General features: G+C 41.4%; 1 protein-coding gene across 1 annotated transcript in view; it reads left to right on the top strand.

Annotated features, from left to right (window-relative positions):
- The window catches only part of Manba (mannosidase beta), a 79,591-nt gene that overhangs the window by 45,101 nt on the left and 11,419 nt on the right, over positions 1-23,071 (top strand). Inside the window, exons 8-13 of the mRNA XM_048456827.3 lie at positions 2,778-2,929; positions 8,180-8,297; positions 10,118-10,204; positions 11,402-11,569; positions 14,195-14,413; positions 17,481-17,645. Coding sequence (XP_048312784.3) covers positions 2,778-2,929; positions 8,180-8,297; positions 10,118-10,204; positions 11,402-11,569; positions 14,195-14,413; positions 17,481-17,645 — 909 coding nt within the window. The remainder of the gene's footprint in view (positions 1-2,777; positions 2,930-8,179; positions 8,298-10,117; positions 10,205-11,401; positions 11,570-14,194; positions 14,414-17,480; positions 17,646-23,071) is intronic.

Raw genomic sequence — 23,071 nt, 5'->3', positions numbered from 1 at the left:
AATATTTCAGTACTTCCTATATTTTGGTGCCAAAACTTACATCGTAGATTATCCTTGATATATTAAGCCGATAGCAAGAGAATATCACACAGTTCACAAAATAGGAGGCCTGTCAGTGCCTAGAGAGTCTCCCATTTGTAAACCAAAATGTCTTCAGATGGCCTGTCAACCCATTTTGTCTCTTGCAGCTAAATCTTTTAATTAGTAGGTTGCTGTGTATTGCCGTGAGCCAGGTGGTGAGATTCTGTTCACTATTGTTTCTTCCTGTGGGCATTCAACAGTACCCACTGATGGGGTGTTCCCCAGCTAATATGGACCCTTCTCTAGCCACTGCGGCATGTCCACACTGAAAACTTTGATGCAGTCTTGGTTTCTGGTTTGTAAAGGTTCATCAATTCTTGACTTTTAAAGGGCTTACTATGCCTAGGTTTAAGATATTTGATTTCTTTTTCTTTATACCATGAGTAATTGGCTATAGAAAGACACAACTGTACCATAATATTTAATTGTGCATGTGTGGTGGATGCATGAAGTCTTGCTCTATTGATCTCTTTCAGACAAAGTCTCTCACTAAACCTAGAGATCAATGATTTGGCAAAACTAGCTGGCCAGCCAGTCGCAGGGATCCTCCTGTCTCTACCTTCTCAATGCTAGGATTATAGACACATGCTGGGATTGAAGGGGGGCACTGTCATACTGGTATTCTTGACATAGATGCTGGGCATCCAAGTTCAGATCTGCTTGATGCTGTGACAAGCACATAACCCGCTGAGCCATCTCCCTAACCCCCATAAACATTATTGATTATCTATCTATCTATCTATCTATCTATCTATCTATCTATCTATCTATCTATCATATCATCTACCTACCTGTCTATCTACTTACTTATTTACACTGCAAGTAGATTTATAAATTTATATAGATACACACACACACACACACACACACACACACATATATATTTGTATATATTTGGTATTTCTTCTTTGGGTGTTCTTTTTCAGTTTAGTGTATATATATATATTTTTTTTTCCTGAGACAAGGTTTCTCCATATAGCTTTGGAGTCTGTTTTGGAACTCTCTCTGTAGACCAGGCTGGCTTCAAGCTCACAGAAATCCACCTGTGTCTGCCTCTTGAGTGCTGGGATTAAAGGCATGAACCACCACCACCTGGTTCCATAAATATTTCTTAAAAGATACTGCATTTGCGTTAGGTATTAATAAATTACTGACTTCTGAAAAGTTAAGGGAAAGATCCCTTTCATCAGAGTTCCATTTCTTATTTATAGTTACACCCAATTTCTCATATCTGTCAGTTTTAAGTTTCAGCCTTTTTCAGAGTAGGCTACTCAGCTGTAGATAGAGAAAAGAAGTGTTGTCTTCCTTTAGAACAGGTTTCTCGTAACCCAGTGTGGTTTCAAACTTTGTCTGTAGATAAGGATGACCTTTAACTTCTGTTCCCACGGCTCCCAGCCCCTGAGTTCTGCAATCGTAGACATGTACCACCGTTCCTAGCTTTATGCGACACAGGGATCCAGCCCAGGGCTTCTGCATGCTAGGCGGGCAGGCTTTCCGGGGAGCCACACTGGAGCCTGAGAATTTAAGTCTTCCAATCACATTTTTGCAACTCATCCTTAGAGTAGGAAATAATTTTTTATATAAATGTTCTTTTGCAATGAGCTAAAATATTATTTAACTCTAAAGGGAGTTTTGATTATAATTAAAAATTTAAATTTAAAATATCATCTATCACTGAGAATCAAATGAATGAATACAGTTTAAGCTTTGTGTTTCTGTGGAGGTTGCTGGGAAGACATTAGGATTCAAAATCAGGGTATATTGACCAGCAGTGAGATTGCAGCGTTCAGAGCAGACGACCAACGATAGGTTTTCAGGAAAGCCGTAGAGCGCAAACTGAGTCTCTGGTTTGTTTTGCTTTGTTTTTTAACACAGGGTCTCACTATATATCCCAGGCTGGTCTTAAACTCTCTTTTCCCTTATTTCTATCTCCCGAATACAGGGTTATAGTGTACAGTACCACTCCCTGCCTGTAAATGAATCTCTTTTATTTTTATTTCTTTACGAAGCAAGTTTTCATTGTGTAGCTCTGGCTGGGCTAGCACTCACTATGTAGGCCAGGCTGGCCTCCAACTCACAGAGATCCACCTGCCTCTGCCTCCAGAGTACAAGGACTGAGGTGCATGCCCCCAGTCCCTGCTTAAATTGGTCTATTAAAAACCTACTTTGTCAGCCAGGGGTGGTGGAGCATGCCTTTAATCCCAGCTCTCTGTGAGTCTGACACCAGCCTGGTCTACAAGAGTGAGTTCTAGCCCAACCAGATCTACAGAGTGAGACCGTCTCGAAAAGCGAACGAACCAACCAAATCAACCAGACAAATAAACAAAAAAATCACTACCAACAATAACAACAGAAATACCTTTTCATTCTTCCCACCTCTACCTTAGATCATCCAGAACGTGCAGACCACATCTACTATCTGCCGTGGATGATATCATTCGATATCACGTATCTCTGGAAAGTTCTACTCTCTTTCCAAGTAGAGAGAGGGAAGATGGCAAATGCTGTCTCAGTTTTACTTTGACAGTAGGTGGGGGCTATAGGAGGGTGTGGTCATTTTTACCTGGGTGCTGGGGATTTAAACTTGGGTCCTCCTGTTTGGGAGCCATCTTCCCAACCCCCTACTTTCTGGTTTAAAGAACCAGTTCGCTTGCACTTTTGAGTTTATGTTCAATATTTATTTCTTTTCACGGTAGGTTTATTTCAGGACAGTGCAACTTATCGAAGAGCCCATAAAAGGATCTCCTGGCCTGAGTTTCTACTTCAAAATTAATGGACTTCCTATATTTCTGAAAGGCTCAAACTGGATCCCTGCTGACTCATTCCAAGATAGAGTCACTCCCGAACTGTGAGTTTTGGCTTCTTTGCCTATCCTTCCCCTACCTGTACCACTGCTGAGCTCAGAGATCAGAGTTTCTCCCATCTGTTTCTTCCACCCCCAGCAGAAGGACCTGAGACCTGCAGAATGATTGGATAACAGAGATTTTAGGATAGGCACAATTATTTTCAATCATGCCCGCTCCCTCTTAAGATGCAGTCTTACAACTAGCTAGCTTGAGACTGTTAAAGACATCCCATCCACTTTTTGCAAAGCTATTATGTGTTTTCTTTGGAGAAAATGACAAATTGATATTTGAACTAATTAGTCTCAAAAATTTTAAATCTAGCTCATTGTTGTTTTTCAAAGAATACATTAAATAATTTCAAGCATGGTTTTAAGGGACAAGGGCGTACATTTATTTTATTATGCTAAGATGTTATTTTCCTTTTTTAAAAAAATCTTTTATGTGTATGCCCACATTTATGTGTAAATTTTTTTGGGTGGTGGGATTAGTTTTGTCTTGTTGGCCATGTCCTTTGCTTTACAGAAGCTTTTCAGTTTCAGGAGGTCCCATTTAATAATTGTTTCTCTCAGTGTCTGTGCTACTAGGGTTATAAATAGGAAGTGGTCTCCTGTTCCAATGTGTTAAAGTGTACTTCCCACTTTCTCTTCTATAAGGTTCAGTGTAGCTGTTTTTTGAGTTGTTTGATACATCTGGACTTGAGTTTTGTGCATGGTGATAGATAAGGGTCTATTTTTATTCTTCTACATGTTGATATCCAGTTATGTCAGCACCATTTGCTAAATATGCTTTCTTTTTTTCCATTTGATATTTTTTGCTTCTTTGTCAAAGATCAGGTGTTCGAAGATGTGTGGATTGATATCCAGGTCTTCTATTTGGTTCCATTGGTCCTCCTGTCTGTTCTTATGCCAATACCAGGCTGTTTTCAGTACTGTAGCTCTGGAATAGAGTTTGAATTCAGGGATTGTTATGCCTCCAGAAGTTCTTTTATTGTAAAGGATTGTTTTGGCTATCCTGGGTTTTTTGCCTTTCCATATGAAGTTGAGTACCATTCTTTCGAGGTCTTTAAAGAATTTTTTCTGGGATTTTGATGGGAATTGCATTGAATCTGCAGATTGCTTTTGGTAAGATTGCCATTTTTACTATGTTAATTTTACCTACCCAAGAGCATAGGAGATCTTTCCACTTTCTGGTGTCTTCTTCAAAGATTTAAAGTTCTTGTCATACAAGTCTTCCACTTGTTTGGTTAGAGTTACTCTGAGATATTTCATGCTATTAGTGGTAATTGTGAAGGGTTATGTTTCTTTGGTTTCTTCCCCAGCCATTTTATCATCTGTGTACAGAAAGGCTACTGATTTTTTTTTTTAGTTAATCTTGTATCCTGCTACATTGCTGAAAACGTTTATGAGTTGTAGAAGTTCCTTGGTAGAATTTTTGGGATCACTTATGTAAACTATCATATCATCAGCAAATAGTGAGAGTTTGACTTCGTTTTTTACTGATTTGTATCCCCTTGATCTCCTTTTGGTGTTTCATTGCTCTAGCTAGGACCTCAAGAACTATATTGAATAGATATGGAGAGAGAGGACAACCTTGTCTTGTTCCTGATTTCAATGGGATCACTGTGAGTTTCTCTCCATTTAGTTTGATATGGCTGTTGGCTTGCTGTATATTGCCTTTATTAGGTTTAGGTATATTCTTATATCCCTGCTCTCTCCAAGACCTTTATCATGAAGTGATGTTGTATTTTGTCAAAAGCTTTTACAGCATTTAATGAGATGATCATGTGGTTTTATTTTTTAGTGTGTTTATATGGTGAATTATGTTGACATATTTTCATATGTTGAACCATCCCTGCATCTCTGGAATGAAGCCGACTTGATCACGGTGGATGATCGTTCTGATGTGTTCTTGGATTTGATTTGCCTGTATTTTATTGAGTATTTTTGCATCAATATTTATGAGTGAGATTGGTCTGTAGTTCTCTTTCTTAGTAATGTCTTTGTGTGGTTTGGGTATCAGGGTCACTGTAGCCTCATAAAAAGAGTTTAGCAATGTTCCTTCTGTTTCTACTGTGTTGAACAATTTGAGAAGTATTGGTATTAGTTCTTCTTTGAAAGTCTTGTAGAATTTTGAGCTGAAACTATCTGGTCCTGGGCTTTTTTTTTTCTTTTTCTTTTTTTTTTTTTTTTTGGTTGGGAGACTTTTGATGACTGCTTCTAATTTGCTTATTGGTCTTGATTTAATTTTGGTAAGTGATATTTATCTAGAAAGTTGTCCATTTCCTTTAAGTTTTCCAATTTTGTGGAGTACAGGTTTTTGAAATATGACCTGATGATCCTCTGGATTTCCTCTGTGTCTGTTGTTTTTTTCATTTCTGATTTTGTTAATTTGGGTAATTTCTCTCTGCATTTTGGTTAGTTTAGATAAAGGTTTGTCTATTTTGTTGATTTTTCTCGAAGAACCAACTCTTTGTCTCATTGGTTCTTTGTATTGTTTTCTTTGTTTCTATTTTGTTGATTTCAACCCTCAATTTGATTATTTCCTGCCATTTAGTTCTCTTGGGTGAGTTTACTTCTTTTTGTTCTAAAGTTTTCAGGTGTTGTGTTAATTCACTAGTGTGGGATTTTTTCAGTTTCTCTATGTAGGCATTTAGTGCTATGAACTTTCCTCTTAACACTGCTTTCATTGTGTCCCATAAATTTGGGTATGTTGTGTTGTAACATGAGGGCTGGCTTGTTGGGGTTTCTGTCCCGCTCAGTACCCCACAGCTGGCAAATCCCAAAGAAAATCACACACAGGACTTCATAAGATTATAAACTGATTGGCCTTTAGCTCTGGCTACTTATTAGCTCTTATAACACATATTACCCCATTATCCTTATCTACATTAGCCACATGGCTCAGTACCTTTTCTAGCTGGGCAGCTCACATGTTGCTTCTTCGGTGGTCTGAGCAGGAATGGCAGAAGAAGCTTCCTGCTTCCCAGAATTCTCCTGTTCTCATTGCATCACCTCTACTTCCTGTCTGGTTTTCCCGCCTATACTTCCTGCCTGGCCAATCAGCATTTTATTAAAATACATGATTGACAGAATACAGATAATTCTCCCGCACCATTGTGTGGTCATTTTCATTGAATTTTAGGAAGTCTTTAATTTCTCCCTTAATTTCTTCCTGGACCCATTGATGATTCAGGTGAGCATTGTTTAATTTCCTTGTGTTTGTGGGCTTTCTGGAATTAGTATTGCTGTTGAATTCTAGTTTTAAGCCATGATGATCTGATAAGATACATGGGTTATTCCATTTTTTTTTTATCTGTTGAGGTTTGTTTTGTTACTGAGTATGTGGTCAATTTTTAAGAAGGTTCCATGAGGTGCTAAGAAGAAGGTATATTCTTTTCTGTTTGGATGGAATATTCTATAGATGTCTGTTAAATCCATTTGAGTCATAACATCTGTTGGTTCCCTTATTTCTCTGTTCATTTATTGTCTAACCTGTCCAGTGGTGAGAGTGGAGTGTTGAAATCTCCCACTATTTGTATGAGGGGTTTAATGTATGATTTAAGCTTTAGAAGTGTTTCTTTTACATTTGAAGGTGCCCTTGTATTTGGGGCATAGATATTCAGTATTGAGATTTCCTCTGGATGGATTTTTCCTGTGGCTAATATGAAATATCATTTTTTGTCTCTTTTGATTGATTTTAGTTTGAAGACTATTTTGTCATACATTAAACCCCTCACACTAATAGTGGGGAGGAAAGAGTTTGTTTGGCTTACATTTCCACATCACTGTTTGTCATCAAAGGAAGTCAGGACAGGAGCTCAAACAGGGCAGGTACCTGGAGGCAGAAGCTGATGTAGAGGTCACAGAGGAGTGCTGCTTACTGGCTTACTCTCTATGGCGTGCCCAGCTTGCTATCTTACAGCACCCAGGACCACCAGCCCAGGGATGGAACTACCCACCATGAATCACTAATTAAGAAAATGTCCTACAGTCTCCTATCTTTTAGAGGCATTTTCTTAATTGAGACTCCTTTCTTTCTGCTAGCTGTGGCTTGGGTCAAGTTGACATAAAACTATCCTACATGAAGGGCAACCTTGGGTGTCGATCTTCATTATCCGTCTTATTTGAGATTGGGACTCTACTTTGTTCACCACTGTATGTGACAGGCTATCTGTTTCCACCTCCTGTCTTGCTGGAATTACAGTTGTGTGCTATAGAACCCAGCTCTGTGTAGTTCTGGGGATTTGAACTAAGGTCCTCAGGCTTGAGCAGCAAACACTTTACCCACCCAGCCATCTCACCAGCTCTTTTTCTACTTCATTAAAGAACTAAAAAATTCTTGGTGGGAGGGGAAAATGCAAAAATATAAGAGCACACAAAGTAGTCTGTGTGTCTGGAGAAGGGATCTGAAGAGCAGAAGGACAATGTGAAGACATGAGGATTCTGGGTAACAAAATTTTCCCATGGACAAAACCAAAGGGAGATAGATAATTCAAAACGATGACTTTGTTAATCCACTTCAATGACCTTCTTACTGTCAACTGCTACCCTACAGCACCATGCCACGTACCTTAAATATAGACACAATAGAACTTATAAAACTGAAACCATGAAAATTCTTTATCTGGAAGATAACTACAAGTGTTCTCTGAAGGTTTTGACACGAGAACTTAAAAATTAATAAATGTTTATGTATATGGAGTGTTTATACTGTGCTTTTTTATGTGTATGTATGCATGTGTTCAATGCATGTGCACACGTGGAGGTTAGAGGTCACTGTTCTTGCTCATCACTTTCCACCCTACCCTTGGAGACAGGGTCTCTCACTGAACCTGGAGCTTACTACCTGGCTACAATTACAGGCATGTGCCTGCCCATCCCATGGTTTACATGAGTGTTTGGAGTCAAATCCAGGTCCTCATGCTGGGGATCGAGTACTTTACTTTCTAAGCCATTTCCCCAGCTCTAAGCTGCATTTTTCTACATGCCGAAATATAAAACAAAAAAGAATCTAAGAAATAGTATAAGGTTTCTGACAACTTGCATACTGAAAAGATCATGCATAGCTTTTCAGCTTGTTTGCTTAATGTGGTTATGACCAGTCTCTGTGTTATTTTACCTCATGGTTTTGGCATTCAGAAGAGCAAAATCATTTTGATTTTAAAGTGGCTTTTTCCCTTAACAGATTTGAAATATTTGGCAATGTCCCCCCAGTTTATGAATTAGTGTTTGCCTTTGTGATCCCTTCTCCAGGTTGCAGGTCCTTCTGCAGTCTGTTGTGGATGCCAACATGAACACTCTGCGGGTGTGGGGAGGCGGTGTCTATGAGCAGGATGGATTCTATGAACTTTGCAATGAACTTGGAATCATGGTAAGTATGTGATGGTTTTGATGTACCCATGGGTGACTTGTCCTTAACTCTGATGTTGTGAGTTGATCTTATTGCCCCTTAATACCTCTTTCAGAGCAAGGAATCATCTTCCTTATTTGTGGGTTCCTTATTCCTTATTATCCATGTTTACTCATTTATTTAATAATTTTGTCCAAGGAATAAATGAACTAGAGTTGCTAACAAATACCAGAATTCTTCACCATTTAAAAAGAATTGAGTTTATGAGTTATATCTATTCAAATCTCTCTCTCTACACTTCCTTCATAATTTTTCTTGTGGTATGTAGGTGTATATATGTAATAATAAAATATTGAATATTTAAAGAGTTCTCATGAACTCTGGAGAGAAGTAAAACCAATAAAATTAACCAAAGAAAAGATGTTCTTAGTATTCAAGTTCCGCTACGAAGAGGACCAAGCAAGATACCTTCATCCCTCAGTGTCTCTGGAGAGCTGACTTCTGCACCTAGATGCTCTGTACCTAGAGCGGTACCTAGATGCTCACACAGAGCTACCCACATCCTGCCATATGCTTTATGTTATTATTGGGCTACTTACAGTGCTTCATCTAACATAATACATTACAGACACACACACACATGCACGCATGCACACACACACACACTGTATATATGAATGTCTATGTGTGCAGGTGTGCCATGTGCATGCTTGGTGCCCTTGGAGGTCCATAAGGGAATCAGATTTCCTGGACCTGGAGTTCAAGGTGGGTATAAGCTTCCATGTGGGTGCTGAGAACTGAGCAGGAGTGAGAGCAGCCGGTGAGCTTAACCCCTGAGCCATCTCTGCAGGCCTGTGACTGTGCTATAAACAGTTGCCATACTTATTATTTAGGGACTAATGACAACCAGAAGAGCCTGTATATGTGTGGTATATATTTTCTTTAGGGTCTTTTTCTGTATATTTTTTGACCCATAGTCAAATCTATGTTTGGAAGTTTCCATAGTTTGGATGCAAGATTCATGGATACTGAGGGTCTCTTGCGTATCTTTTTAGTTCTAGAAATACAGTCATCAGATACAGAGTGCCAGGGGAGAGTTGGGATCACAGCAGCAGTAACAGGCTCTGCATCTTGATGGCGATCACATGCTACACTGTTCTTTGAATGCCAGGCATTTTTATCTGCGCTTTTAAAAAAAAATTTTATTTTATTCTTAGTATTTTTTTCAACCTCCACGACATGGTTCCTCTTGTCCTTTGTCCGATTTACAGAGTGTAAAAGTGACCCGTGAAGAGGGGGTGTACCTTGCCCACTAGCTCACTCTGTGTGTGGTAGAATCAAGACTGGCAGGAAGGCAGGCTGCTTGGCGGCTTCGCGGTGATCAGCCGCTCCACATAGGCCTTCTTGGAAAGGGCTTCATGGTCTCATTATTAAAGTAGGCGTCTAGTAATCTTTCTAGCTGCAAAAAAATAAAATCCTTTCTAAACCAACTATAATTTTACCACTCCGGTGTATTTCTCGCCACTCCATGCCTGGTGAAATGAGAAAGGAGGAAATGAGGAAGGACCCAAAGCTCCGTCTTCCCTACTCTCTTATTATTTCCTTTTCTGAAGAATCCTCCTTTCTTCCTCATCTTTCCTGCTTACTGAGCGTTCTCTCAGGCTTCTAAACATTTTTATGTAGTGCTGGAAAGTCCTTCGGCGTATGGGCACACCGTAAAGAGGTGCTCAGATGGGCGCATTTGCAGAACTTGCTTTTCCTTTATGTGAAAGATAATCCCCTCAGTGAGGATGACGTCAGGCTTTCCGTGGGATGACGCTGCCCTTTCTTTTGATTGACAGGTATGGCAAGACTTTATGTTTGCCTGCGCCCTTTATCCAGTTGGGCGGAGCTTCGTCCAGTCAGTGAGAGCTGAAGTTGCTTACCAGGTATGCTATTGCTACCCCTCCAAGAAGAGAACGCATGCGCAACTTAGTTGTTCCTTTTGTTAAATCGCTCATTTCTTTTAGTTGGTTTCTACTCAATTCCATGAAAAACTGCAGTCTGGAAATTGATTTTCTGAGTGATTCAGCAGTGTCAGGGATGTAACATCACCTACTTGCTGGCAAGTCCCAGATTAACGCCGGATCATCCTGTCTCTGATGAATCCCTCCATCGAGTATCCACCCCTGCTTGGTGGTATGGTCGAAGGTTTAATAGGCATCTCAGTGTAACATGTCCAACCACCCATCCATGACTTCCCCAATCCTGCTGCTCCTGTACTTTTCCTAAGCAAATAAACACCACTCTAGCTCAGGACAAAGATAAAATGTGGCACTTGAATCCATGAATTGTTTGGCATCCTACAGAAGCCTACTCAATGATGTTATGTGCCTATTTATTTGCTTGTTTGTTTATTCCACTCACTGGGACCTGGGAATCATGGGTTAGAACAGGCTGTCTAGCCAGGGAACCATGAGGTTCCCTTGTCTCTTCCTCCCAAGCACCACGAATGCTCTCCACCTTCCCATTTTTCAACATGGGTGCTGGGAATAGAACTCAGGTGTAGCGAATCATTCTCTGTCCTGGCAACAACCAGCTCCCAGATAACAATACAGAGACCTCTTATTAATTACGAAAACTTGGCCTTAGCTTAGGCTTGTTTCTAACTAGTTCTTATAACTTAAATCGACTCATTTATATTAATCTATGTGCTGCCACATTGCTTGTGGCTTTTACCTCTCCTTCTGCAGGTCTGGCTTTCACTGCATCCAGCTGGTGACTCCCCCTTTCTTCTTCCTAGAACTCTCTCTATCCAAAAGTCCCGCCTATACCTCCTGCCTAGCTATTGGCCATTTAACTTTTTATTAAACCAATCATAGTGACATTACATAGTGTAATCAAATATTTCACAACACTCATGTTTAAGTCTTCATGCTTAATTAGAAAGCTACCTCCCCCAGTCTTTCAGAGAACTATTAAAATTGTCTTTCCATAGTGCATGAATAGCCATTTTGTGAATTATCAGGTAGGCAAGAATTTCTATGCAGAAATGCAATGATTGTAGTAATCTTATTAATCATTATAACTGTGAGTTCTGCTATGTTAGATATGGGGAAATTATTTTATGTTTTCTTAACTTTCAGATCAGGAGACTGAAATCTCACCCCTCCATCATTATATGGAGTGGTAATAATGAGAACGAAGTGGCCCTGAGGGTGAACTGGTTTCATGTGAACCCCAGTGACTTGGAAACCTACTTCAAAGACTATGTGACCCTCTATGTGGGAAACATCAGAGAGATTGTCTTATCCGTAAGTAATTGGTTTTGACGCAGTAGAATTTAAGGTGTTTTTAAAATGCATAGGTCTCAATATTGGCGTAGTAGATTGTATGTCTCTTTTAAGGCAGTCTATGGAACATCATTTGAATTCAGAGTATTTTATTATGATGTTCTAGCGTATGAACCTATGCATGGGACGTGTGTGGATTTCTTGGAAGGTAAACTATCTTTGGGATCTCCACACATATTCAGTACCTGTCCCGCGCTACCGTCTCGCCAGCAAGAACGACGCGGGACACTTAGGATCCTTCTGCAGAAAAGCTTTAATGCATCCTGAGAGAGAGAGCATAAGCTTACAAAGCAGAGACCCAGAATGAGGGGAACCCATCCCTTATATAGGAAATAGTCCTCGCTTTGGACGTGTCATTCTTGGATTGGTCCGCTGCCCATCAACCCAGATGACGCCTCGGGAGTAGGCAGGGACGCAGCAGTGGAAAGTTACCAAGCACATGCGCATTATAGTCCCACTGTCTCTGCCTCCCCAATGCTGGGATTAAAGGCGTGTGCTACAACACCTTGAACTCACAGAGATCTATCTGTCTCTGCCTCCCAGGCATTGGGATTAAAGGCGTGTACTACCACACCTTGAGGTCACAGAGGTCAATCTGCCTCTGCCTCTTAAAGTCTCAGAGGTCAATGTACCTCCACCTCCCAGGCATTGGGATTAAAGGTGTGTACTACCACACCTTGAGGTCACAGAGGTCAATCTGCCTCTGTCCCTTGAAGTCACAGAGGTCAATATGCCTCTGCCCCTTAAAGTAATGGAGAATGTGGTTGCGGCCCTCCACAAGTACCTACCGTTGCAGGTTGTCACACACTCTAGAGTTCATGCATAGACCCTTAAATGTTTGCTGAGTCTCTGGGTCAGATGTGTCTATGTTATGCCACTCTGCAGGTCTGTAACTGCATACATGAATGTAGGTGTGCTTGTATGTGCTGATGTATATTTTGGTGGGTATCATATATGAACATCTTTGTCTGTGGTGTGAGAGTCATGGGACTAGGGCAGTTCAGGTTGCCAGGGAATCTTGGGGTCCTCTATTGGGGTTCTCCTTGCATAGCTATTGTGAACCAGGCATCCTGAACCATATGTGCTAATATATACAGTGGCCTTTTTTTGTGGTGAGAGGAAGGTGGTCTGTTTTCAATAGTCCTTTCTAAAGATTGTTTAAAAACTCTAATATTTGCTAAGTAATATAATAATTTGGCCGTCTTTCCAGTTTTGTCTGTGTAGTCATATATTTGATATATTCTGAAGCAATTTGAAAAAGCAATTTTTTTTTGTTTATCTTTTCAAGACAACTCTGGCTTCCCTGGACTTGCTCTGTAGACTAGGCTGGCCTTGAACTCACAGGCCTGCCTCTGCCTCTCTGCTGGGATTAAAGGTGTGTGTCACCGCCACCCAGCAGGAATATATTTTTAAAAACAGTATGTGATAGCATCTACATATGCCTAGTAAATGATTTCACGTGTGTATATTTAAAAGATTTATTGATCTTTATTTTATGAGTGCTTGCCTGCGTGTGTATGTGTGTGCCATGTGCATGGCTGGTGCCTGGGGAGAGCATTGGGTCCCCTGGAACTTGAGTTACTGGTAGTTGTGAGCCACCATGAGGGTGTTGGAGAAATTGTTCAATAGTTAAGAATACTTATTTCTCATATCTGATCAGTGCAAGAAATTGATTTTAATGTCTGGGAATTTTAATTTAACAGTATGGTGATGAAATGCCCATGATTCACAACCCTGTTTATGAGATCTTTGGCAATTTGCTTAATGTCCACTCTTCCACTTCTAAAATTGAGTTAGCAGGACTCTTAGGAGCCCTGGTGGCTCTTTGTCTCCAACTTCACAGATGACTTCATCCTAGGTCATGATGATGTTTACAGATTTTCTTGAAGATGGGTAGTGTTAAATGCTATGGAATAATTACTGTCGTTTCCATCAAGGTATAATTGTTATGAATAGCTCCTAGTGGTTCATCTTGCTCCAAACAAACATCTAAGAGCGTGATCTTGAAGTTTCTTCATTTTACAGCTAATACTCCTGAATCTTCCTGCCGGGAAGATTCTGAGTTGAGTTTTAAAGCCAAGTGTATCTGACTCAGTAGCTTTTGTTCTTGACCCAGGTTCCTGAAACGCAGTAAGCTTGTCCCTAGAGAAAATTTGTCATGGTTGAAGGCACGTTAGGTGAAGGGACTCTTGCCACCTGGCAGGTGTCATAGACTAGAGATGTTGTTAAATGTCTCTCACAGCAGGAGTCTCTGACCACTCACGTTCATACCCAACGGTCAATATACCAAAGTTGAGAAATTGTGTGAGATGATGCACTCCCTCTGGGGTGAGAAAGGGGGCAAAGCATGGTTGGAAATATTGGGAAGAGGTGCCACAAAGCATGGTCTCGGGCGCTTGTAATGGGACAAGGAAAACAGAGAGCAGGGCAGTGCTGACAGGGGGAGTGGGGACCAGCCTGTTAACTTTTTCTCACCTATTTGACATTTCTAAGACTTGATGGTATGTTTTTTTTTAAGAAGTTAATGGTCTGCACCTTACCAAATTGTCATATTATCCTTAAAAGTCATTTTATTTCTATGTCCAGGAAGACAAGAGCCGCCCTTTTATTGTGTCCAGTCCTACCAATGGGGTCAAAACCATGGCAGAAGGCTGGATCTCTAACGAACCTAACAGCAACCATTATGGCGATGTCCATTTTTATGACTATTCCAGTGACTGCTGGGATTGGAAGGTGTTCCCAAAAGCCCGATTTGTATCCGAATATGGCTACCAGTCCTGGCCTTCCTTTAGTACACTAGAGAAGGTAAGTCGTTGTTCTCTCAATTTTCCCATGATTTACAACAGTAGACAGTGGACTCAGAGAGTCTGATGAGAGCCACTTCTTGTTTGATAGTTCAGGGAGAGAATGGAAGAAAACATTAGACTCTTCAATATCTAGAGAGCTAAAATCTCATAATTACCATTTTGACTGGGTAACTTTCCACTATATTTTTAATCATATGCCCTCAGGAACACTTAAAAGTCAAATGGAAGCCTCTGGAAGCTTAAGCCTGGCTTATAATTGTGCATGAAACCAACTCTAGTCGATAAAAACATTTATCTATCTATGTAATATTTAACTATGGGCATTTACTCTTGCCACATGTGTGTGGCAGTCAGAGGACAACTTGTAGGAACTGGTTCTCTCTTTTACCATGGGAGGTCTGGGGATTCAACCATCAGGCTGGGCAGCAAGTGCCTTTGCCAACCGGGCCATCCTGCTGACCCTGAATTGATACTTTTATACAGTCTAATCATTTATAGCTATTCAGAGCTGGATACGCAACCACACTAGAAGAGGTGAACAGGGTAAGCAAGTTCTAGTCTGTGTTGCCCAGTTTTATTTTCTCCTTCAGCCTCCTCCCTCATGTCTGTCTTTTATTTCTCTTGTTGCTTTTTCCTCACATTAGTCTCTCTAGTTTTCAGTATAAATGTACACTCTGTACCCAAAGATTTAATTTTAGAGTTCTAGGTGTTCTTTTTAAAACATCTTTAATGAGATACACTTCTTAGTAAAGAATTTGCTTACTCAATGTGCCCAACTCAGTCCCCAGTGCTCTTTCAGACTTGTGCAGCTGTCCCCACGGTCTGATTTTGCGACATTTTCATTGTTCAGTGGCACATCCCTTTAATCCCAGCACTCGAGAGGCAGAGGCAGGCGGATCTCTGGGAGTTTGATACCAGCCTGGTCTACAGAGCGAGTTCCAGGACAGCCAGGGCTACACGGAGAAACCTTGTCTCAAAACACACACACACAAAAAAAAGAAATAAAGGAAGAAGAAAAGAAAGAAAAAAGGAAAAACTCTGAGCCCTTAGCAGTCCTTTTCTACCTTCTTCTGACCCTCCCCCCACCCTAAGCACCATTACTCCTGTGCTGTGTCTGTAGGTTTATGTATTCTTCACAATGAGTGTGATTAGAATAGTACATTTGGGGTGTTATGAAACTGGCTGAACACATTGCATTGGACGATCGTTACTCCTTGTTGCTGATTGTGTTCTATTGAATGCTTTCCACGTTTGTTGATCCATTTGTCTGTTGAGGGGCAGTTGGGCTGTTTCCAGCTCTTGTGAAGAGTAGTGAGCCTGCTTTGGAATGAACCCTTTCAGATCAACTGGGAGCGAGCCTGAGTGCAGCTCCTGAGATGCTAAGACTCTCTTAGTGCTCAGAGTCGCTTTCCGTAGTGACCACAGCGATTAGCTTCCCTCCCAGCCCTTTCTGCACCCTTTCCAACACTTTCTTTTTCATTTTAAAAACATTTTTGTGGGAATACAGTTTTATAGAAAATTTGCATTTCTTTGAAGACTGATTATTCTGAACATTTTTTTTCTCATGCTTATTATGATTTTTATGTCTTCCTTTGAGAGATGCATATTCAGGTCCTTTGTTCAATAATACTTATTATTTTTAGGCAGGATTTTGCTAGTTGCCCAGGCTGGCATAGAACTCATTCTATAATCTAGGCCAATGGTTCTCAACCTTCCTAATGCTGCAACCCTTTAATACAGTTCCTCATGGTGTGGTGACCCCTACCCATGAAATTATTTTCATTGCTACTTCATAACAGTTAATTTTGTTACTGTTATTAATCATATTGTAAATATCTGTGTTTTCCAATGGTCTTAATCAACCCCTGTGAAAGGGTCATTCAACCCCCCCTCCCCAAAGGAATCACAACCCTTAGGTTGAGAACTGCTGCCTTAGGCAGTTCTTGGATATGGAATATGAACAAATTCTAAAACATTTACTATAGTAATAGCATCATTTATTTCTTATTTAAAACTATGACATTTAAAACGGAATATCAATTGTAGCCCATTATTCAGTTCTAAAAACCTAGTCACACAATTTACGTAAATAAAGGAAATGGTAGTGTAAGGTACACACAACCAAGCCAGTTTGCTGGCACTGGCTTGTGAGCCTAGCCCTTGGGTGGAGGAGGATCAGAAGCTCAGCATAATTCTAACACCTTAGAGGGTGTGGGTGCTAGGTGGGGTCCTGCCTCAGAAAACAAAATGTCAACAACAGAAAGAAGATATAGGTAAGAAGCCTTTTAACAAACACAAACGCTTGTGTTTTTTAGGCAAGGCTTTTAAGAGAAATACTTGTAGTATAAGGAGGCCGCTAATTAGTTCCCAGCCACTTAGCCCCTAAATAATCACGCAGAAACTGTATTAATTAAATCACTGCTTGGCCCATTAGCTCTAGCTTCTTATTGGCTAACTCTTACATCTCATTTCCGTTAATCTGTGTGTCACCACGTGGCTGTGGCTTACAGGGTAAAGTTTAGGCATCTGTCTTCTGCCGGGCTACAGGGCTTTTCCCTAATTCCTTCATTCTCCCAGCATTCAGTTTACTCCCCCCGCCCCACCTAGCTCTGTTCCCTTATAGCTCTGCTATAGGCCCAAAGCAATTCCTTTATTAACCAATGATATTCACAGCATACAGGGGAATCCCACATCAAATACTAAAATGTAACTTTCTATATATGAGAACAGACCCCTGTCACCAAACTGGTCCTTTATCAACAATAAGAAGAATGATTTTCTTTTTTAAATGTAAGAAATTAACAGAGCAGCAAGATGGTGATGGCGCACTCCTTTAATCCCAGCACTCAGGAGGCAGAGACAGGCGGATCTCTGTATCGAGGCCAGCGTGGTCTACAGAGTGAGTTTCAGAACAAGCTCAGAAAAGGGGGGAGCGAGAAATCAATGCCACAGAACAAACCTTAAGTTCTTTTCTGACATGTAGAGCCGTTTCCAGGTTTGTGAGGAACGTACAAGAAGAGTCACTTCACTGCGAAGATCTGTAACTCTTCCTCTTTCCTCCCAAGGTCTCGTCTAAAGAGGACTGGTCTTACAGTAGCCCCTTTGCCCTTCACCGACAGCATCACGGCAACGGTAATGATGAGATGCTCAAGCAGGTTCAGTTCCACTTCATACTCCCCCGAAGGACAGATCCCTTACGCAAATTTAAAGATACGATCTACCTTACGCAGGTAAGTCACTTTCAATGTGGAGTTGGCAGGTTTCTACATTGAACGTAACGCAGTCGTGCGGATTTTGTAAGCTTTGTAAGGTGGAAAGCGTTCAGATTTTTATCCTCTTAATTGAGGCTTCTGTTTCCTTCACAACCCATAAGACCCACATTTAACTTTTGGCTCTGTTTCTCTCACAAAAATAGTTTATGAAATTCTAAAATTATATATTAAATGTTGTTAGCGTAAAGGTTGGTGTAAAGATTCAGCAGTGGAGGCAGTAGTAGGATTCCCCTGGGAGGACAGGGACAGCCTCACCCTTGATACAGCCACCTGGCTTCTGAATGCGCACGCAGCCCAGCAACTCACGTGGAAAAGGAGAGCGTTCTCTATAAAGCGTGTTGTAGGAAGCGGATGGCTTTACCGAAAAACAAAAGTCTTCCATGTGTACAAATGAATTGCACCCCTGATCTGAGATTCAAATGTGTGGGTTTGGGGCAGAGTCATGCTTACATGCTCCAGGCTGTGCGTTTGATCGCTGAGACAAAGAAACAACCTGCAATCTGGAAAGCAGTGCGATCAGAGAGAGCACAAGCAATAGCTTCATGACTGAGACAGGCGAAGAGTCCTTAGAACATGAAAACGCTAGCCATGAAAGAAAATGTTGATAAATTACATTTCGCTAAAATGATTGGCTTTAAATATATATACACATACATATGTGTGTATATATATATACGTATATATATGTATATATACACACGCATATGTATGTATATATTTTAAAAAGCACTATTAAGAGAAGGCAAGCTATAGACTGAGAACCAACAGTTAACAATTAATTTCTGTGTAGTGGGCCTGGCCTGTGTCTTTTATCATGTCTGTTGCTTACTAAATAAGTCACGTCTAATTCACACCTGGGCCTACAGCAGGTGTGGAAAGTCGTTACCCTTTTCTCCTGAGTTTTGCCACTAGAGCTATCTGCGGCACAGGTGGGTCGAAGGCGCCCTTACCGAGTCAGTTTCTCCCCACCTGACTCATCCGATGCCCAGCAGACACGCTAGGAACAAATGGAGGCAGCAGAGGGGGCTCTAAGCTAAGGAGTGGCTGGAGACTCGGTGAGCCTCCTGGAGTAGGTGGCTATGAGAGGGCCTGCTGGGACAAGTCCTGCTGCTTGTTTTAGCCACTCTTCCAAGGTGGCGGCTGTGAGTCATAGATGAGGCGAGCGTGTCTAGGTGTGTGACTCATTTGGGGCAGTTAGGAGCCAGAGAAGAAAGGAGGATGAGAAGGGACTCTGGAATATTGGGAGCCCTGAAGAGGCAGAAGAACCTACTTGTGACTAGAAGACACAGCCCAGGAAAGTTCTCCATGTCTGTGAAGACAGCTTGCTGCAAAGCCGCCTCACTTCAAACTCTTGAGAGTTGCAAAATTTCATCGCTATTAGTGTCTTGAAAAGTGACGTAGCACAATACCCCGTTCTTCTGACCCTCATGGGTGTCTAGTAAGAGCACACGGTGGGGGCGGAAGTAGAGAAGATGAATCAGAGAAAGAATTAACTATCTTCCTTCTTTTCTTCCTTCCCTCTCCTCCTTCCTTCCCATCATTTAAGCAAATTTGAATGGAAATTGTATATACGATTACTCAATTCCCGCGTCTCCCTACTTGGTGCCTCCTTGTGTTTGTCCTGTTTCTTTCTTACCTGACGAGGCTTGGTTTTCAGTTCTGGGATTTTAAATTAGTTACTATTTAAACTTCTTTATTTGCAATTGTTGTCTGCTCTTGCTGGGGTGAGTGCTCCCAGGGGCAGGGAGAGGAGGAGGACTGGAGAGTGTCGGAGAAAGGTGGAGAAAGGAGGGGAAAGGGAAAAGTAGCAGATTCATTTCACTGGGATCCCCTCTACTTTAGAATCAGGTCGCGTCAAGGCCATGGCCGAAGCAGAGTGAGAGGAAGAGGCCAGTTCCAAGCCCAGGCTTAGCTGGCTACTAATGCTAAGTGCTCAGACTCACTAACACTCAGGAGCAGACAATTCCCAGGGGCCCATCTGACTCCTTTCGTCTCAATTAGTCTTTCCTGCGCCGAGATTTCAACACAAGCTTTTTTTGTTTCTTACTCAGCACGCTGTGTGAGAGTTGCCTAAGTCGATAGTACAATGAGTGTGTATCCTTTTGTATTGCGGCAGACTGTTTCACCATGGGAACGAATCACACCGCAGACAGTTTCCCCACTAAAGGACACTCATGCTGTTCCTAGCTGGAGGCTCTTTTGAGCCGTGCTGCTATGAACAGTGTTTCAGACGGCTGTCTGCAGACAAGTGTCCTGGTTTGGGTATGCAGCTGATTTGCGAGGAAACCAAGTACTTAGCTTTGACATGATCCACAAACTTGCCTACAGTCCCGTCTGTGGGAGGTAAGCCCCTCAGTTGAGAATCCTTCTCACCAGAGAGGTTTAGGTTTGTGTTGAGTTGATCAACACTAACCAGCATAGCTTGTTTACCTTAACGCAACCTCCCCAGGTGAGTTAACAGTGTCACAAATGGATATGATTCTCTTTTTTCCATTGTATTCATACCTTACATTTTCTTTACCTATTTATTTGTTGACAAGACACTTAGGCTGATTCTGTATTTTGGTTGTTAAGAAAAATACTACATAGAACATGGAATGTAGGTATGTTTTTGATAAACTAGTATCATTCCTTTGTGATCTAAACATACTAATGTGTCTGTTAGACTGCAATGAAGCCCTTTTTAAATCTTTGAGGACCCTCTACAGGGTGTTCTAGTTTCCATTCCCAAGACAATAAAATAGTTGTAGGAAAGACTTTTCAACAGATGGTTTTGGAACAGGTAGATATTAAAATACGCAAGACTAAATATGGACTCCTACTTGGCACCACATAAGATTAACCAAAATGGATCAAAGGCTTAAACCTAAGGGGCAAAATCAGAGAAGAAGGCATGCATCCAGCAGGGCAAAAGTGACACGCAAGAGCATGCAGCTTTCAGGCACTCTGCTTGGACGTGTGCTACCAAGAACCCAAGTACGCCCTTCCCTAGAGCCTGGCTGACCCTACTTTCCAGGGTCTCCACAGTAGCTTCAGTGTCACGCTCACAGTTCTGTGTGTGACCCTAGCAGGGGCTGCTCTCGGGGACTCTGCTCTTCAAACACACTGCCTGGTCTCCCCCAGGCGTGAAACTATCACTAGCAGCCTCTCTGACCCTGTTGCTCTTGTATGGCACTTGCCTGCCAAAAAAAGCGTCACATGGGAGATGTCAAGGTCTGCGTCTGGCACAAGTTATTCTTGGACCCCTAGAGTCACAGGTGCAGTGGTTTCTGAATGCCTTACTGCCCTAGGCTGTCATGAGTAAGCAGAGCACCCCTCGAGCCCCTTCTCAGAAGACTCTTCCCTTGAAAGTCTTTGAACAAAATTTATACTTCGCTGTCACTGAGTCTGTGGTGGGTGGGACGTCTTCCGTATTGTTCCAGTAGAGTGCACTTGGCTTATTTTCCACTCCTCGTACATCTTTGACTAAAAGATTATATATGCATGTTATTTTTCTGGTCAAGTTTCAGTTATTTTAAAACCTTACTTCCCTGCTCCTCCATGTTCTGGCTCTGTACATCAGGCCTAAGCGGTGAGCGATGCCTTTGTTACCATCTAAATGGTGCGCCGCTCTCTGCTGGGTGAGCCAGCCTGTCTCCCATGAAGTCTCAGGTACAGACAATATGCATCCAGATTCTTTGCCCCAACACTGCTAATTCTGAACAGAACTCTCATTTTCCACTGAAACCTCATCAGTCTGGCCTTTACTTTCCATGTTCCTATCAGCATTTTGATTCTGAGTCCTTACCAGAATTTTTCATCAAACTCTGCTTACTGCTTACTAGGGTTTTCCCCCCTCGCCTATTCCCCCAAACTTTCCCAAACTATTTCTGCAAAAGAGTTAAATAGTTTTCCCATAGCATCTCTGCTGTAGCAATGACTACCCACTTCTTTGTGCCATATTGTTTTTTTCTGCATTAGTTTTCCATCATCCGTAAATATCTAATACGAAACCTTAGGAAGAGAAAGGGTTTTTTGGTTTGAAGTTTTAAAGGTTTCAGTCCATGACTGGCTGGGCCAGTCACCAAATTAAAGTGCTTACCTCAAGACCAGAAAGTGAAAGTTAGGGGTTCCACAGTCCTTTTTGAGGGGATACTCTCTAATGATACTAAGACCTCTATTAGTCCTTATGCTTTAAAATTTCTTTTTTTTAAAATATTTATTTATTTATTATTTATTTTGTATACAATATTCTGTCTGTGTGTATGCCTGCAGGCCAGAAGAGGGCACCAGATCTCATTACAGATGGTTGTGAGCCACCATGTGGTTGCTGGGAATTGAACTCAGGACCTTTGGAAGAGCAGGCAATGTTCTTTACCATTGAGCCATCTCTCTAGCCCTGCCTTAAAATTTCTAACAGCTATCTAGTATCAAGTTGGGGACCAACTCTTTGAACACTTAATATATTTATTTAAATCACAAATGACTCTTAAACATTATTCCTGACTGGTGAAAACTGGTTTGGGTAAAATGAGATTCATGTTATTGGACTGACACTGTCTGCATTTAGGATGTGCTACTCTATGCTAGAACCTGAGTGCTCGAGAGTCTTGTCTGTTCTCCATGCTGATTTCATGGATGATGGGCTCCTGGACAGAAAACTGGTGTGGCTTCCTTTCACACAGCAAGGGGGTGGAGAGATGGCTTGGCAGTGAAGAACACTTGTTGCTCTTGCAGAGGACCTGGGTTTGATTTCCAGCACCCACATAGTGGTTCCCAACCATCTGGAGCTCCAGTTCCCGGAGCTCTGATAGCCTCTTCTGACCTCCACAGACATCAAGCATGTAGGTGATGCATGCACATACATGCAGACGGCACTCACACATACAGTAATAAAATGAATAAATCTAATAAAAATTAAAAATGAAGATTTTTGAATTATAATATATGTTAATGAGATTGCAAAAGAGTTTAGAGCCAGGTGAATAACCTGGACCACATTAGATTTTTTTTTTCTTCTCCCTGGGGAAAAAAAAAAATCAAATTTCTCCTGAATAAAAAGAAAAGGCATGCCAGGTCCTTCAAAGCCATCAGGAAAGCATTTAGTCATGGCTTGTTTTAGAGTCAATCACGACATTCTTTCTATATTTCATCGCTTTGTCCTGACAGTTTCATCTCTGCCTGAAATAGGTGATTTCTCTGCTTACCTTGGCGTGTGCCAATATCTTGTATTATGCCTCATCCTGGTGTTCGCTTTTCTCTTAATTTATAAATCTAGATTGAAGGACTGTAGCTTCTATCCCAGATGCATCAAATGGTCCTCTTCTTCCACATCCTAACTCATGAATTGAGGCTGATTCTGGTCTAGGGGCTATTCTCAGAGTGTCCCGTGCTCCTTAACCTTG

The sequence above is a fragment of the Myodes glareolus genome, chromosome 17 (assembly GCF_982192425.1).
Source record: "Myodes glareolus chromosome 17, mMyoGla1.1, whole genome shotgun sequence".
NCBI classification, from domain to species: Eukaryota; Metazoa; Chordata; class Mammalia; order Rodentia; family Cricetidae; genus Myodes; species Myodes glareolus.
Note: the sequence above shows the minus strand (reverse complement) of the source record. Positions and strands in the feature narration are given on the sequence as shown.